The sequence below is a fragment of the Bradysia coprophila genome, assembly GCF_014529535.1.
Source record: "Bradysia coprophila strain Holo2 chromosome X unlocalized genomic scaffold, BU_Bcop_v1 contig_12, whole genome shotgun sequence".
NCBI classification, from domain to species: domain Eukaryota; kingdom Metazoa; phylum Arthropoda; class Insecta; order Diptera; family Sciaridae; genus Bradysia; species Bradysia coprophila.
The window spans coordinates 7,004,766-7,018,512 of NW_023503293.1; the positions used below are offsets into that span (position 1 = coordinate 7,004,766).

At 37.9% G+C, this 13,747-nt stretch overlaps 4 protein-coding genes across 4 annotated transcripts; 2 read left to right on the forward strand and 2 right to left on the reverse strand.

The window, feature by feature from the left end:
• Positions 1-1,212: 1,212 nt before the first annotated feature.
• On the forward strand, positions 1,213-2,238 carry LOC119067378. Its single transcript, XM_037170298.1, has 3 exons — positions 1,213-1,364; positions 1,433-1,559; positions 1,620-2,238. The coding sequence occupies exons 1-3, from the start codon at positions 1,314-1,316 to the stop codon at positions 1,955-1,957; spliced, it is 516 nt and encodes a 171-aa protein (XP_037026193.1). The 5' UTR covers positions 1,213-1,313; the 3' UTR covers positions 1,958-2,238.
• Positions 2,182-6,842, reverse strand: LOC119067375 (transmembrane 7 superfamily member 3-like). Its single transcript, XM_037170296.1, has 6 exons — positions 6,638-6,842; positions 5,901-6,505; positions 5,657-5,828; positions 5,416-5,583; positions 4,929-5,351; positions 2,182-2,574 (listed from the first exon to the last, which is right to left on the reverse strand). Exons 1-6 carry the CDS (start codon positions 6,732-6,734, stop codon positions 2,369-2,371), a joined length of 1,671 nt encoding a protein of 556 aa, XP_037026191.1. The 5' UTR covers positions 6,735-6,842; the 3' UTR covers positions 2,182-2,368.
• Positions 6,843-8,661: 1,819 nt separating this feature from the next.
• LOC119067380 (DALR anticodon-binding domain-containing protein 3) lies at positions 8,662-10,944 on the reverse strand. Its single transcript, XM_037170300.1, has 5 exons — positions 9,894-10,944; positions 9,635-9,822; positions 9,435-9,568; positions 9,013-9,180; positions 8,662-8,943 (listed from the first exon to the last, which is right to left on the reverse strand). Exons 1-5 carry the CDS (start codon positions 10,553-10,555, stop codon positions 8,824-8,826), a joined length of 1,272 nt encoding a protein of 423 aa, XP_037026195.1. The 5' UTR covers positions 10,556-10,944; the 3' UTR covers positions 8,662-8,823.
• On the forward strand, positions 10,688-11,947 carry LOC119067381 (transmembrane emp24 domain-containing protein 5). Its single transcript, XM_037170302.1, has 3 exons — positions 10,688-11,117; positions 11,191-11,440; positions 11,516-11,947. Exons 1-3 carry the CDS (start codon positions 10,924-10,926, stop codon positions 11,768-11,770), a joined length of 699 nt encoding a protein of 232 aa, XP_037026197.1. The 5' UTR covers positions 10,688-10,923; the 3' UTR covers positions 11,771-11,947.
• Positions 11,948-13,747: the final 1,800 nt, after the last annotated feature.

The window sequence follows — 13,747 nt, forward strand, 5'->3', positions numbered from 1 at the left end:
ATAAGCCACGATGTTCTACTCGTGAAACTCTGAGACTTTGCCGACGAAAGTAACTCTCTATCTGCCACCGTTCAAGAAATACCTCTAAAACCCTAATTGACCCACCCATTTCCAACTTTTGACATTTTTCACATATACCACGATGTTACACTCGTAAAACTCTGAGACTTTGCCGAACAAAGTGACTCCCTATCCCTCATAACCGAATCTGCACCTATTAGTTATTTACGTATCGATTGAGTAGGCCGAAAGAGTTACGTATTAAGTTTTGTATGCTTGCTAAGAGGACCGAAAGTAAAGAAATGTCAATTCAAGGGGCGAAAGCGAAAGCTTTCGCCCCGCGAATTGACAGCTTTACTTTCGGTCCTCTTAGCAAGCATACAAAACTATTTTTTTGTTCGATTCGTGTGGAAAATACATTTCATTTGATGGGTCACACGTCTCTGTAGGTTTCAATACAGCTGAGCTACAGCCGGAAATGCGTTCCCGACAAAATTCGGTTTTTTCCTGGGGTAATGGCGTATCACATTTTCATTTTTATGCTAAACCTGAGGCTCCTGCAAAATTTCATGGAGATTGACTGACTACTTTCCGAGATAGCCCGTCGATAGATAGACAGATAGATGCAGAGTAAGTTGAAAGATTTTGATTGTTTGGAAAAAATCAATTTTGTATGAATCTCCGGTAATTTCAAACCTACATAGTCGAGTGATAGTGCGTTTTGCTCGTATTTGAAGTGAGAACATGATGGGTTAGGTTTTGTGGTGATATTGACCAAAGGGAAGAAAGTAGAATGTTCGAATGTACATAGTTGATGCGTCAAAAAAAAATTCTTCGTCCTTTTTTTGGTGGTTAGACTGCGTCAAGTCCTCCGCTATCGCTCCGGACATGATAAAGTAGAGTGTTATGATCAGAGCGAGAAAACCGAAGATCATTTATTTATAACTTGCCTTGGGGTACTTGTCAAAGTATTTGCTTCTCTTTCAACATGTTATGATGTGAGTGAGAAGACCGAAGACCAGTTTATTATAAGTTGCCTTGGGGTACTTGTCAAAATATTTCTTTCTCTTTCATCATAACACTCTGTAGTTGAAAAGTCAAGATATTTGTTCGAAATTCTACAAACAGAATGATCACATCCCTTATTTTTCAATGTGTAGCAGCGTTACAACTGCGCCATCTACCATGTTTTCAGAGTTAATCAATGCTTAAAATTTTTGTTCTTGAATTCGGTATTCCCTTTGTCTTCGGATGTCAGTTGTTTTTTGTAAAAAGGAGATTTTGTAAAAGGAAACCAATTCGCATCAACGATAATGACTCTGTTCCAAAATTATAACATATCTATTATGCACGCCATACAACTGGTAACATTCTCTATTTACTTTTTTTACTCTAAAACAATTTTCTAATTCTGCGAATCATTTCAATTCAGTCTCTATCGGTAACATGTTTGATAATGCACTTTGTGACGGAGAAATGGGGCTACGAATATCGATTCGATCCACTGTTCAGTTTAACGTTCATTGGTTGTACCGTCGCATTGTTGGCAATTATTGCACGTATATTCTCTCAAAAATATACGGAAATGAGCTGAAACTAACCGACATTCGACTTTCCAGTTAGCACTATGCGCTTCGCCGAAACATGGGATCGAGACCATATCAATTTGCATTATTTAAGCCGTACCGAGATCATTTTCCAGTTCATTGCATTCGTTATGTATTCCAGCTGTGGCATAGTGAATTTGGTCTATGATTACAGACCGGAATTGTTGGTCAAAGGTACGCTGTCGATGATCAATGGAATTTGCTTCCTGTTGGACGTTTTGGTGTGCAATCCGTGTCAGTATCGATGGGGCCAAGAACTTGCTGCCGATTATGAGCAAAGGTTGAGCGAACGTAGAGCCTTTTATAACTTGGCATCATATTACCATGTGCCGTCATACCTAAATCAATAAATTCATGGAACCCAAAGTGTATGATTACGAGAAAATGTTGTAATTGTTGAGGAAGTTATTGAGGGAAATTTAGCATCCTTTAAAGAAAATCTAGAAAAAATCATCGTTAGAGTGTTCTGAGCTGTGGGAACTCACCGATAATGTACCAATTAAGTGAATATTTATTGTATATAAAATATAGAGGATCATCAACTGTTCGTAACGTAACCGCATGTGCAATTTATTTTTTATTAAATGTTTTTATTCAAATCAAATTACATCGCGCTTCTTAACAACAACAAAATCAAAATTCCTTTTTACTCTCAAACCAATTATTCCTTCATTTGTCCTCATAAATTATACAAACAGCCAAAGTTCGAGCTCTACAATATTAACGAGTCTTGGAATTCTCTCATTTCCGGCTCCATTCCACTAATTCCGTCGACTGTGGAGCTGCTTCAAAAAGCGTGTGTTTGATTCGGGCGACTCAAACACTTCATCCGAACCGCGAGTCATACGGGATATAAGCGGAGCTCTTTCTGTAATATCGCCCGAATAATGTCGCTGTTTTCGTAGCTCTAATTGGAAGAAAACTGCAGAAATGCCCAATACCAACCAAAGTAGTAGGAACCAAAGGTCTGAAATGTGAATTTTAGAGTTGATGGTTTTCATGTCCATACAAATTGTTTCAAAAAGAGAAGTTCTACCGATACCCTCTCTAGCAACCAAACTACTTTTATTAAGGTGCTGAAAGAATAGCCTTTGGAATTTACTTGTACATTACAGCGTAGTCAGTCCGAATGTAGAAGGCGTGAATTTGACACATAGAGCTGAGACTTTGTATTCTAGAGAGAGTATTGGTTCTACCGAATGTACTTAGAAAGGGATGCATAGAATTCAAAATGACTTTCAAAAAATATTCCTCACTGAGGTGACGGAAAACCGAAAACATATACTTTACTTATGGAAATCTCTCCAGGTTCATGAAATGTAAAAGGTCGTGTGGAGTGTCATTGAGTGCTAATTGCATGTACTTTCGGAGCAAATTGAGTTTAAAGTTACTCTACATCTACACTGAGATAAGTAGAAATTTAACTATTTCCTAAAACTTCTTAACTCCCCTGTATCCGAAACGCAACGAAAACGTCAAAAACATCTGTTTCCCCTGATTGCTACTGGTCTCAGATTTGGAATGACACCAAACATGCAACAAGAAGGATAGTGTCATGATGAATGTATACTTTTGAAGTGTATATTCGAGTCTCAGTTCCTCTACTCAAATTATTCCGTGCACAAGAAAGATTTTAAAAAATATCCACGACATTTTATAGTGCTTTCGTCCACTGGAAAATAGGTCCGATTTCTTTAATTATTTCGTTCATGAAAAATCGATAATTTTGAAAAACTTAATTCCAAAAAAGAGCTACTTATGTGCACTAGTGATCATTGATCGGGGACTCATTGTTTCTGATTTTATTACAAAAATTACTGAAATTTATCGAAAAACGTTGCTGGTAAAATTTGGTAAATTCATTGTATTTTTGGTAAGTTCCGGTAATTTTCAGTAAATAAGTTACCCGAAATTGGCCATGTCATTTTTTCACTGATTCTATCAACGAAAAGTAGATCAGCCTTCCTGACACAACTTTTATTAACAGAGTATTGGGCTTGATTTCCACTTACCAAAAAAGTACTCCGTGTGAGAGACAAAATTGCATTTGTTCAATTTTGACTTTGTTTACTTGTCAGCTCGCTCTCTCAAGGCTCTCTCACATAGTACTTTTTGTTGAGTGGAAACCTACTTTATGATCAGAGCGAGAGTTCTGTTATTGCCTATTTTCACAAAAAATTTTGACATATTCCCCACGGCAAGGTAAAATAACTGGTCTAAATTATATTTCCTTCCCTCTCACCAGAACACTCTATTATGTGCTTGAGATCAGTCAAAAAAAATGGAGAATGCCATTCATCAGCCTTGCACCTATTATATTTTACTGGACACTACAGCTAGTTAAGGAGAGTTATGACCGTCACAAAAAGACCTTTTCCAAATAAATTTTTTTCGGTTCATGCATAGGTTGTCCTCCTCTCCTCAGTTGTAAATTATAGTTTCGTTTTAAAAAAACGTGCATGCGGACGGAGGTATGTTCGTTGACATGTCACTTATTTGATTAAGGGCATATTTTTTTGAATTGGAACTTTAAAGCCTCGGCAATTCTCCGCTATCAAATTTTTTTCTCCGCCAACAACGGATTTGTTCCACAGTTTTTCAGGCTCTTTCCATTCCCGAAAGTTTTGGATGTCCTCCCACATTTTCAAAATCTGTAAAATCGTCTATCAGGGACGCCTGAGATTCTATGGTGAAGGAATAAAAGTTGCTAGAGACGATAGAGAGTGAAAAACTATGGAACGAATCCGTTATTGGCGGAGAAAAATTTTTGATAGCGGAGATCGCTGTAGAATATGGGTTTGAAAATGCAGACCTCTGCCAATTGCAATAGTTTTGTACGACCAGACCAGTTACCTCAGATCAAATTTTTAACACTTTGAGGCAATAGAGAAAGGACAAGTTTAAAGCCTGAAACTAGAGTATTCAGTCTTAAAAATTGTAACGCAACAGACCGTTATTGGCGGAATCTGCCCTTGGTGTGATGCAACGAGCTGAATTTACTTTAAAACATTTTGTTTAGGTCCATTTGAACGAATAAGTTCGAAAGCGTGTAGTCGGTCAAAATGAACATGTCATGTGAGGATCTCGGCCCTAAACCTTTCGTAAACTTTTCTCTAATCAACCATAAGAATTAGCGGAATTTTAACGGTCACGTCGAGTTAGCTTCGAGTTTAATTGGAACATTTTGAGACTGAGCATTTAGTGTTTTGGGATGGACTAACGCACTGCCTGAATTTTCGCGAATTTTTCGTTGTTTATTTTCTAGTGCTACACGCAACCTCTACCTAGAAAACTGATCCGGAATGCTACCATTCACTTTACCTTCAATGTTCACTGCCGGCGTCGAATGCACCTTCCGAAAACCGTCCACTGATGTATATCGCAGCGCATTGAAAACGACATAGTTCAAATGATTACCGTAAATGTAGCACAATCCCTGAACGATGTAGAATGATCCGCACGTGGCACTCAGAACGAGTGGTCCAAGTGATGGGCAAACGGTTATTACGATCATTACTGCCAATATACTTCCGACAAAAACCGTTTCGTACATCCAACCGTAACTCTTGAAATCGTAGAAATAATCATCGATGAAGTAAACGATGAACGCACCCAACAGGTATCCAACAATGATATTCGATATGAGCGTGCAACTTTTGTGTAGTATTTCGAAGCACATGAACAAAATGGTCACCAGAATGGCGATAAATAAGGCTCCAATGATGAGAAACTGTTCAAGTTTATCTGTAAAAAAAAGTCACGAAAAAAATGTGTATGGCAAAAAAAGAGCATTGCGCAGAACGGGTACCTTCGGATATATCAGCATCATACAAGTAAATTGTGTAGAATACCGTAAGTAAGCCAAAAATGAAACCATCGATAAAAACGCTGACTGCCCTCAAAACATGACTGAAATAGCCTCGAATAATTCCAACTGTGATCAATATTCCAGCCAAAACGTGGTATGTGGCCGTATCTGTACCGATGAGTATAAAGTGAAATTGTGATGGGGGTCATTCGATACCGTCTCTGTGTGGAGCAATATTTACCAAAAATGTTACAGCTGGTTTCCCACAGTGCTGGTGAACACGATATGCTAAACGCTGGCACATAAGACGATGTACCCCATTTCCCTGAAACAATCGTTTGGAAAACAATTCCCGTTCCAGGAATCGCTGCATATTTCCGTCTATGGGCTACGCCTCCCGGAACTGATGCTCCCTTTAAACATTTTGATAGAAAATAAAATTTTAATTCACTTCAAACCTCAATGCGACGAAAGTCCGTTCATACCAAAATGCCGTTATCCCTAGCACTGCCGATAGTCATTAAGCGTTTGATGCCATCGAACAGTGATCGACACGTATAGTCACCCCGCTTCAAAAACAAATGATAACCCATATAGGATAGACTGACATTGCATCGTTTCACTTCATTAGTCTCATCGGCGCGATATGCTGCCAATGGAGTGTCAATGCTTATGTACTCTTTGCGATAGGTAACAACCAGAACAGGTGCATTGGCCACTGAATATTCCATGTTGCAGCCACCGGGTTCGGGCGTCGTTTTATTGTACATTATGAGTGCAACGCTTATGTTGACGGATGTAAAGTAGTTGTAATTGTGCAGGTAGACGTCTTGCGTTTTCTGTCGTGATGGATACAATGTGAAGCCCAAATTGGTGCCATTTTCGTAGAAATTTGGTTGAATTGTTTTGTTGAATGACAGGGTCAAATTATACCAGCATGCGTGCACTTGAAGTATTCCGAAGCCGTATTTTGAATCGGTGAAATTGTACACACTGATTGTGTTGATGCTGAAGGCTTTCATTGAGTATTCCCCATAAAATGTAATGTCATCGACGGGCGGCTGAGAAGCGTCGATTATGATTATTGAACCTGTCGGAAAATACGTTTACCGTTTAAATGAGATTGAGTGGCGACCGGTACATGATGTGTGAGTTTGTCCACATTAATGGGAACCGTTCTGATTCTGTTTCCAAAGGTTGCGAAGACTTTAGTTCAAGTTACCTAAGTTGATGGTGTGGTTGGAAGTGAAGAGTTGTTTTTCGCATCGAACACAATTCGCAACGATTAATAACAAACAAATACAACGGAAGACGCACATTATAGAGAATGAATTCAAGAATAATCGCGTAGTATAACCGACAGCAGCATCAGAAAAAGAATGAGGCAACCACTACATTTGCTGGTCAACAGCTGATAAAAACAAAAGATTTTTGCATTTCCATTCATTTCAATAGATCAATTCGCTATCAAATTTTAGATAATTCTTCATGCACATGCACACATATAAATAGCAGTGTCAGTCTCAGCAGTGTACATTGCTGATGTATATATGCATGCATGCACATATATATTTCTTTCATTATTTAAAAAAAAAAGATCAAACCGACTGTCAGGGTCGAACTGGCTAGAAAAAGCCCTTCGGGCATTTTATGATGAAAATTTGTAAAAAGCTTCGTCATGCCTGGGAACAAAATTTCAGAACTTTTCTCCTAATTTGGTCACTCAGCATGGAAAGTTGTGGACGGTAGATCTTAGGTATTTTTGCTTTTCACTCTCACTGCGTCGGACTACAACTCACGAAATTACCTAAAATCTACCGTCCATACAGCAAATACGTAACAACTATTAATTGTCCTTCATTCATACAAAAAACGAAAAGCCCTTCGGACACTAATTGCCCATACGGCCAGTTGGGTCCTGCCAAATGTTGTTATTCTTTAAATTTTTCGTAAATAATTCCATCTTCCCGTTTATTGTTGAGATGCATGCATGCAAAACAATGCCAATATTAGGCAAACAGTAGAGAAATCTCTTAGCCAATGAATCAATGAATTTTAGCATGATGTCACCAAAAGGGTCTGTCCATTAATTACGTTAAATTTTGACGGGAATTCTTTGGACTCAATAAATTGTAAGGACCAGAGAGATTATCGTACCCTGCATTCGAAAATCGTCGTAGCAATTGGAGGGAGACTACCTTACCTTATGTAAAATTCTCACGTTCTGTGTCATTTTGGAAACCAATAGCATCATTGAAGAAGGATACGGTGTAAATATGTACATACGTGTATTTCTATAAAGTTACTCCCGACTTTTGATCACTTTCTTCCTGACATAGCAATACATTTTTTAAAAAGACTTGAGGTTGGACTGACTCTACACGAGAGGTCAACGACTGCGATTTTTGTAATTTACAGTTAAGTCGAAGCCTAAAATGGCGGACACTGTTCCCGGACAAATAATTTTATATGACATTTTAGCATCTTAGCCATCTTAGAAACCGTAATTCATAACCTAAAATTCATAAATTAACCAGAGTTAGCGTAAATCAGCGTAAATGCATCTATCGAATTACTAAGACTTACGAAAAGTTACCGAAAGTTACCGAGAATTTGCCGAATTTACATTTCGGTAAATTCAGTGAACTTTCGGTAAATTTCAGTGAATCTCGGTAAATTTCAAGAAATTCGGTAGATGAATTTACCAATAATAGGCTCTGCCGAAAATTACATTACCGTCGTGTTTAACCTGTTCGGATAACAACACAAAATTCAGATATGAAGGACAAACTCTGACTAATGCGATCATATAGCAAAAAGTTTGTTCAAAGAAGTAAAAGATTTGAATCCAATCACTTGAAAATACTTACATCAAATGAAGTAGCAGATCCGATAGAAAACGATTGCTGAAAGGCTGTTTTAGCGGATACCGCAGGCTAGTTCTGGATTCTAATTCGGTAAAAAAGCTACTTTCCATAACTTAGGAACATCGTTTTTTTTCGCTCCGATGTGTCGGAAATAAGCGACGAAGTCCTCACTGGGTAGAGAAACCACTAGTGGTTTAACTACGGTCCCAGATAGAGTTGCCTGTATTTATGCATTACATTACGTTACGTTGAAATGATCACAGCGCATTCGTATTTGATGGAAAATCGTTTTCTTTGTACACTGCATCTTATGTCATCGATAACCTCATGATATTGTCATTTTGGTCACTACTGTTCAATGAAGGAAAGTCTCTGCAAACATTTGCTATTGAGAAACGAGCTCAATATTTTCGTTTATTCGTCGAGTTTGGGGACAATTTTTAAGCTTAAATCATCGGCAGAATTCAGTAGAAAAATAGAAAATCAAAAATCAAATCGATTGTGTAGAGATAGCACCCTTTACACTATTTTACGATATCCATTACATCTGTTTAACCGGATCAATGTTGAGAATAGCCAAACATTTGTTCAAAATGATTTGTATGGATTTCAGCAAATAGATTCTGGCATGAAGAGCCGGCATCAATTGGGGACGATTTTCCTAGCAAAATTTTCGTTCGTTATTTTTGTGTTGCGTTTGTTTCAATCATCCGGTAAAATTGGGACCTACCGTTAAAATACGTGTCCGAGCGTAGTAAATACTGAATGTCGACGCCAGCCCACTCAAAAACATGCAGAGTAAATGCAACGAAAAAGTCAATTTGTTATTTTCGCCGATAGTTTGATTGATCAGGCTTGGGTACGCCAAAACGTAATTGAATAGTAGGATCCACTCCTCCTGGAAGGAAATTTGTCCATGAAAATTAGCTACGATAGACCGTCGCGTCGGTACATTTATTAGTTTGCAAATTTCTTCTCAGATATCTTTTTCTTCTTCGATTGACCCGACCCTCGACCTATTGATCGAGTTCGAATGTTTGATGAACCACGATCATTGTTAACCTTTTTGCAAACGCTAAGCGTGTGATCATCAAATCTACTACTTCACTTTGTTAGTTTTATGATGTGTTATCTTCTACATCGTTTCATTACCTCCTCTTTAAGTAACGCTAAGTCGACACGATCCAATGGTGGTGTTTCAGGATAAAATTTGGTCGCAACTCCGTGATCATATTTTTTCAACAATGTCTCGATCCTAGCCGAGTTGTACAGTATAAACGATGCGCCTGGCATGAGATTTTCAATAATTTTTGTTTTGTTTTATAAGGTCAAGAAAATCGCCTCTCTGTCACCTTTACTTCGTCCCGTTGAACAGCCAGACATATTCAATTTGAGCGAACCCGATGGTCTTACCTCCAGCAAATCAATGGTAACAGCAGCTTTACCCAAAGAGTTGATCAAATTTTGGAAGAACAATTCATTCTTGACCCTCAATCCATACTTATGCTGTGCCATCAGCTGCATATCAACGGAACGTTTTCTGCGAGTTCAATTGAAATAGTAAAATTTGCGTTAGTGACTCGCGACATTTATATTGGCTAATGGTCTCACTGAATATAATCCGTTGCGTCTACGTTCAAGACCTTGTTGTCAGTGCTCGTAACATTTCCGACCAAAATCTTAGTGGATCCTTGAGGTGCACCGGAATCGGTCGATTTATGTGTCACATAAAGTGATTTCTGTGTCGATCCTTTCAAATGTTTCGTCAAATTGACAATAACATTCTGAATGACCCGGCAGCGATACTTCGTCAACGGTTCTTTGTCGCCTGGATCGGTATCATTTCTTACTACCGCATACGTTTGATCACCTTCATAACATCCGTAATTTGGATTATTCAACACAGTGGTCAGAGTCAACTGGAATGCACTGTAACGATTCAGGAAAATGGCACAACGAGTGTCGTTTATCACAGCTTGTTCAATTTGTAAGGTCCACTTTCGGCTGTTCTGTACAAAGTCTTTGATATGGTCAGTAATCGATTCAAATTTATCGTCGCATCGTTGTCGATAGTCGAAAATGTTGTCAACAGATAAATGCTGAAGAGGCGGTAAAAATTGGGCCCAATTTTGCGTGTTGATCGGAAAACTGTAGTCACCGAATTCGGAAAGATTTTTGGTATGTCTTTTGATGACATTATTGGTCGTGTATTTGCACGGATCATTGATGAAATAATGAAAAATCTCTTTGATAAATTCCTCGTTGCGGCACATTTTATTGTCGTGTGAAACGTAACCAGCTACAATCAAAATCAAAACAAAACTTGGACGGTCACAGAAATTTTGTTTCTGTTAGGTTGGTGCATTCCCGATCAGCTGTGACCGCTGGAACGGATTTTGTAGTATGCAATTGGTCAACTGTCAATATTTATTGTTTTTGCGGTGCTTTCGGTAATAGTAACAGTGATATCAATACAAAACTAAAGAGTAGTCTCCATTTCAACGAAAAATGAGCAAAATTTTCTGATTACAAACGAATGCACAGTTTACCGAGTAAATAAGTTCACGCCTTTAGTTACCACGCCGATCCGAAACCATTTCAATTGCTTCCCTAATCGCCCAGTCAATTTAGTCACAACAAAATGCCTAATTCGTTGCTTCAGTACATAATATTTCCGGTGTTTGTAATTAGTCAAGTTGTGTGTATCGAACGTGAAATGACCACCTCGGTTGAGGCTGGCAGTAAAGACTGTTTTTATCAATATATCAAAGCTGGCGAAACGATTGACATCGAGTACCAAGTAATCGATGGTGGACATGGAGATCTGGACATCAGGTTTGTTGGGAAAACGCGGGTGTGACAATCGAAAATGGTGAACGGATTTTTGTTTCTCTGCTTCTCAAAACAGTTTCGAATTGGCTGAACCGGGTGGACGGATTGTTTACGCCGATTTCAAGAAGTCTGATAACATACATCGACACAAAGCACCAACGGATGGTGATTATCGTTTCTGTTTTGATAACACATTCAGTTCATTCAACAAGAAGACGGTTTTCTTTGAGATTATCATTGAAATAGAAGACGGTAGTCACGACAGTGATGATTGGGGTAACGATATCTTTGAAGGATTAAGTCCAGAAGAATACTACGATATGAAGGTACGTTTGTGTGTGTGTCGGTAATGGTTTTCTTATCATTAATTTAAACCAACAAAAAACCGCTCTCTTCGTCAGGTGGAAGACATTCAAAATGCAATCAATCGTGTCCGTGCATATCTATCGAAAGCTAGACAGACCCAAGACATTTTGAAATCGTTCGAAGCACGGGATCGTAATGTTGCCGAAGAAAACTATTTCCGTGTGAATGCCTGGTCAATTTGTCAGATCCTGTTGATGTTGGGCGTGGGCAGCATTCAAGTGTTCATGGTGCGTAGTCTATTTGAAACTGATTCAAAGGTGAATACAATCTGGAAGAAATTGTCTCTCTAAATTTGCGGGAATGGTCCATCTATAGAAAACAGGATGATATTAATTACAATGGCAACCTATACCAAAGACGAACAAAATCTGATTATTTTGTAGCTAAATAAGTTACATTTAAGATCACACCTGTAAATTCGTTTTCGCACAATTTCTTATTTGGAATATATTTTGGGTTTTAAGTACGCGAATTGGTTTTACTGTAAGCGGTTGTGTAGAATGTTAATGTAGTCGTTACACTTATCAGTCACAACAACTACCTCGTATAATATCGTTTTTTGAACGATAATATCGTTTTTTTAGACGATAAAAAACGATAAAATCGTTCCTGACGATATTGACCGTGTAGTTCTTGATAGGAACTGTTCTTGATAAAACATCCAAATTTTCATGAATTTTCCAAAAAAATATTTTTGTGTAAATTTGGAAAAGTTCAGGAATATTCGGGGAAAACATGCAAAAGTATCGTTTTTAAAATGTTGCATTGTCGTACTACTGGTTCCACCAAACAAAGTATATCTAGAATTTCAGATAGAAATGAAAGAAATGTGAAGAGAGTGTGCAATTAAAGCGTAGCTGGAAGCGCTGCTTTATATTGATTTCGTATTAGGTGGAGTCCTCTTATCTATGATCCTTTCAGTGCAATCGTCAGCATCATAGAAGAAACTTCACTTTTCACTTCACTACGTTCTTCAATAAATAATTAACTTTTATTACCTTCGTTTCGTATGCAGTTCTTTCCAGGCCTGGCCATACCAGGCTATCGGACATCACCGGATGGACTTATTAAATTTGTGTATGAAAGTTTCTATTTTTCGGGCCTTGAAAATTTCTCTTTGCAGAAATCGTCCGATGGACCTTTCGATAGCCAGTTCGTCACTGGATCTTTCACACAAATCCAACAGTCATTATTTAAATGGCGCGAGTTGTAGAAAAAATTATCAAAAGAGATGGCTGGGCACCGTACGCTAATGACTTCGTGCTATTTTAGGGCATTTTATTACTCTATTTATTACGCTAATAATGTAGCGTTCATGTTTAGTAATAAGTGTCCATTGAATCAAATTGTAATTCGTATAGCAGTCTTAGTCCATTATTCTATTCGGTCGTTCTTACAATAAATTCTCTTGTTAATTTGTAACCTAGTGTGATTATTTACTGCTCTCGGAAACTGGTCACCATGAAGACAACAAATCGTGATAAAATTTCCTCGTTAGTAAAGAGTAAACTATCCACACTTTATGAGACTTTGAGCATTTATGTACATCAGGTTTACATCTTGCATGAAATTGAAAAAAATATTTGACAAAACTGGCTCATACATTTTCTCTCAACAATATGTGTAGGGTTAAAGAAACAGTTATCCGGCCAACAATATAACACAAATAAATGGAAGGACTTAGATGTATGGCCGAATACTGGTGCTGTTTCTTCGTAGTAAATTTATGCCACGCACGGATCACATTGCAAATGATTATATTTTCTAATTTATAACTTTAACAGATAACAGACTAAGTAAGTTAGAATTTTTAAGAACCATCATCTAACTCAAATTGTTCAAAATCCAAATGTTTTTATTATCGTCCCATTATTGAAAAGCCTTCGTTCTTGCACTTCTCCAAAACCTGATCAATCACCGGATTTCCCATCATTTGTTCAAACATTTTTTTCATTCCAGGAGCAGATTGTAACATCATTTGCACCGCACTACAAACATTTTGTCCTCCAGCCTTTATCATCTTCATTACCATTTCTGTAACGTTTTTATTTTAATTGAGAACTTCTCTTAAAAAAAAAAATACTTCCCATATCCAACATACCCATACCCATATCCATACCCGCAGAGTTTACGAAAGTCAATCCGAATAGAATCATCAGAGTACAGCAAAGTATTTTGGACATTTTCGAAAAGTTCTGCTGTAGTTTCACGACCGTGACTGTTGTATTCCAAGATGTATTGTGTTGATCAACTGAAACTGTGAGCTG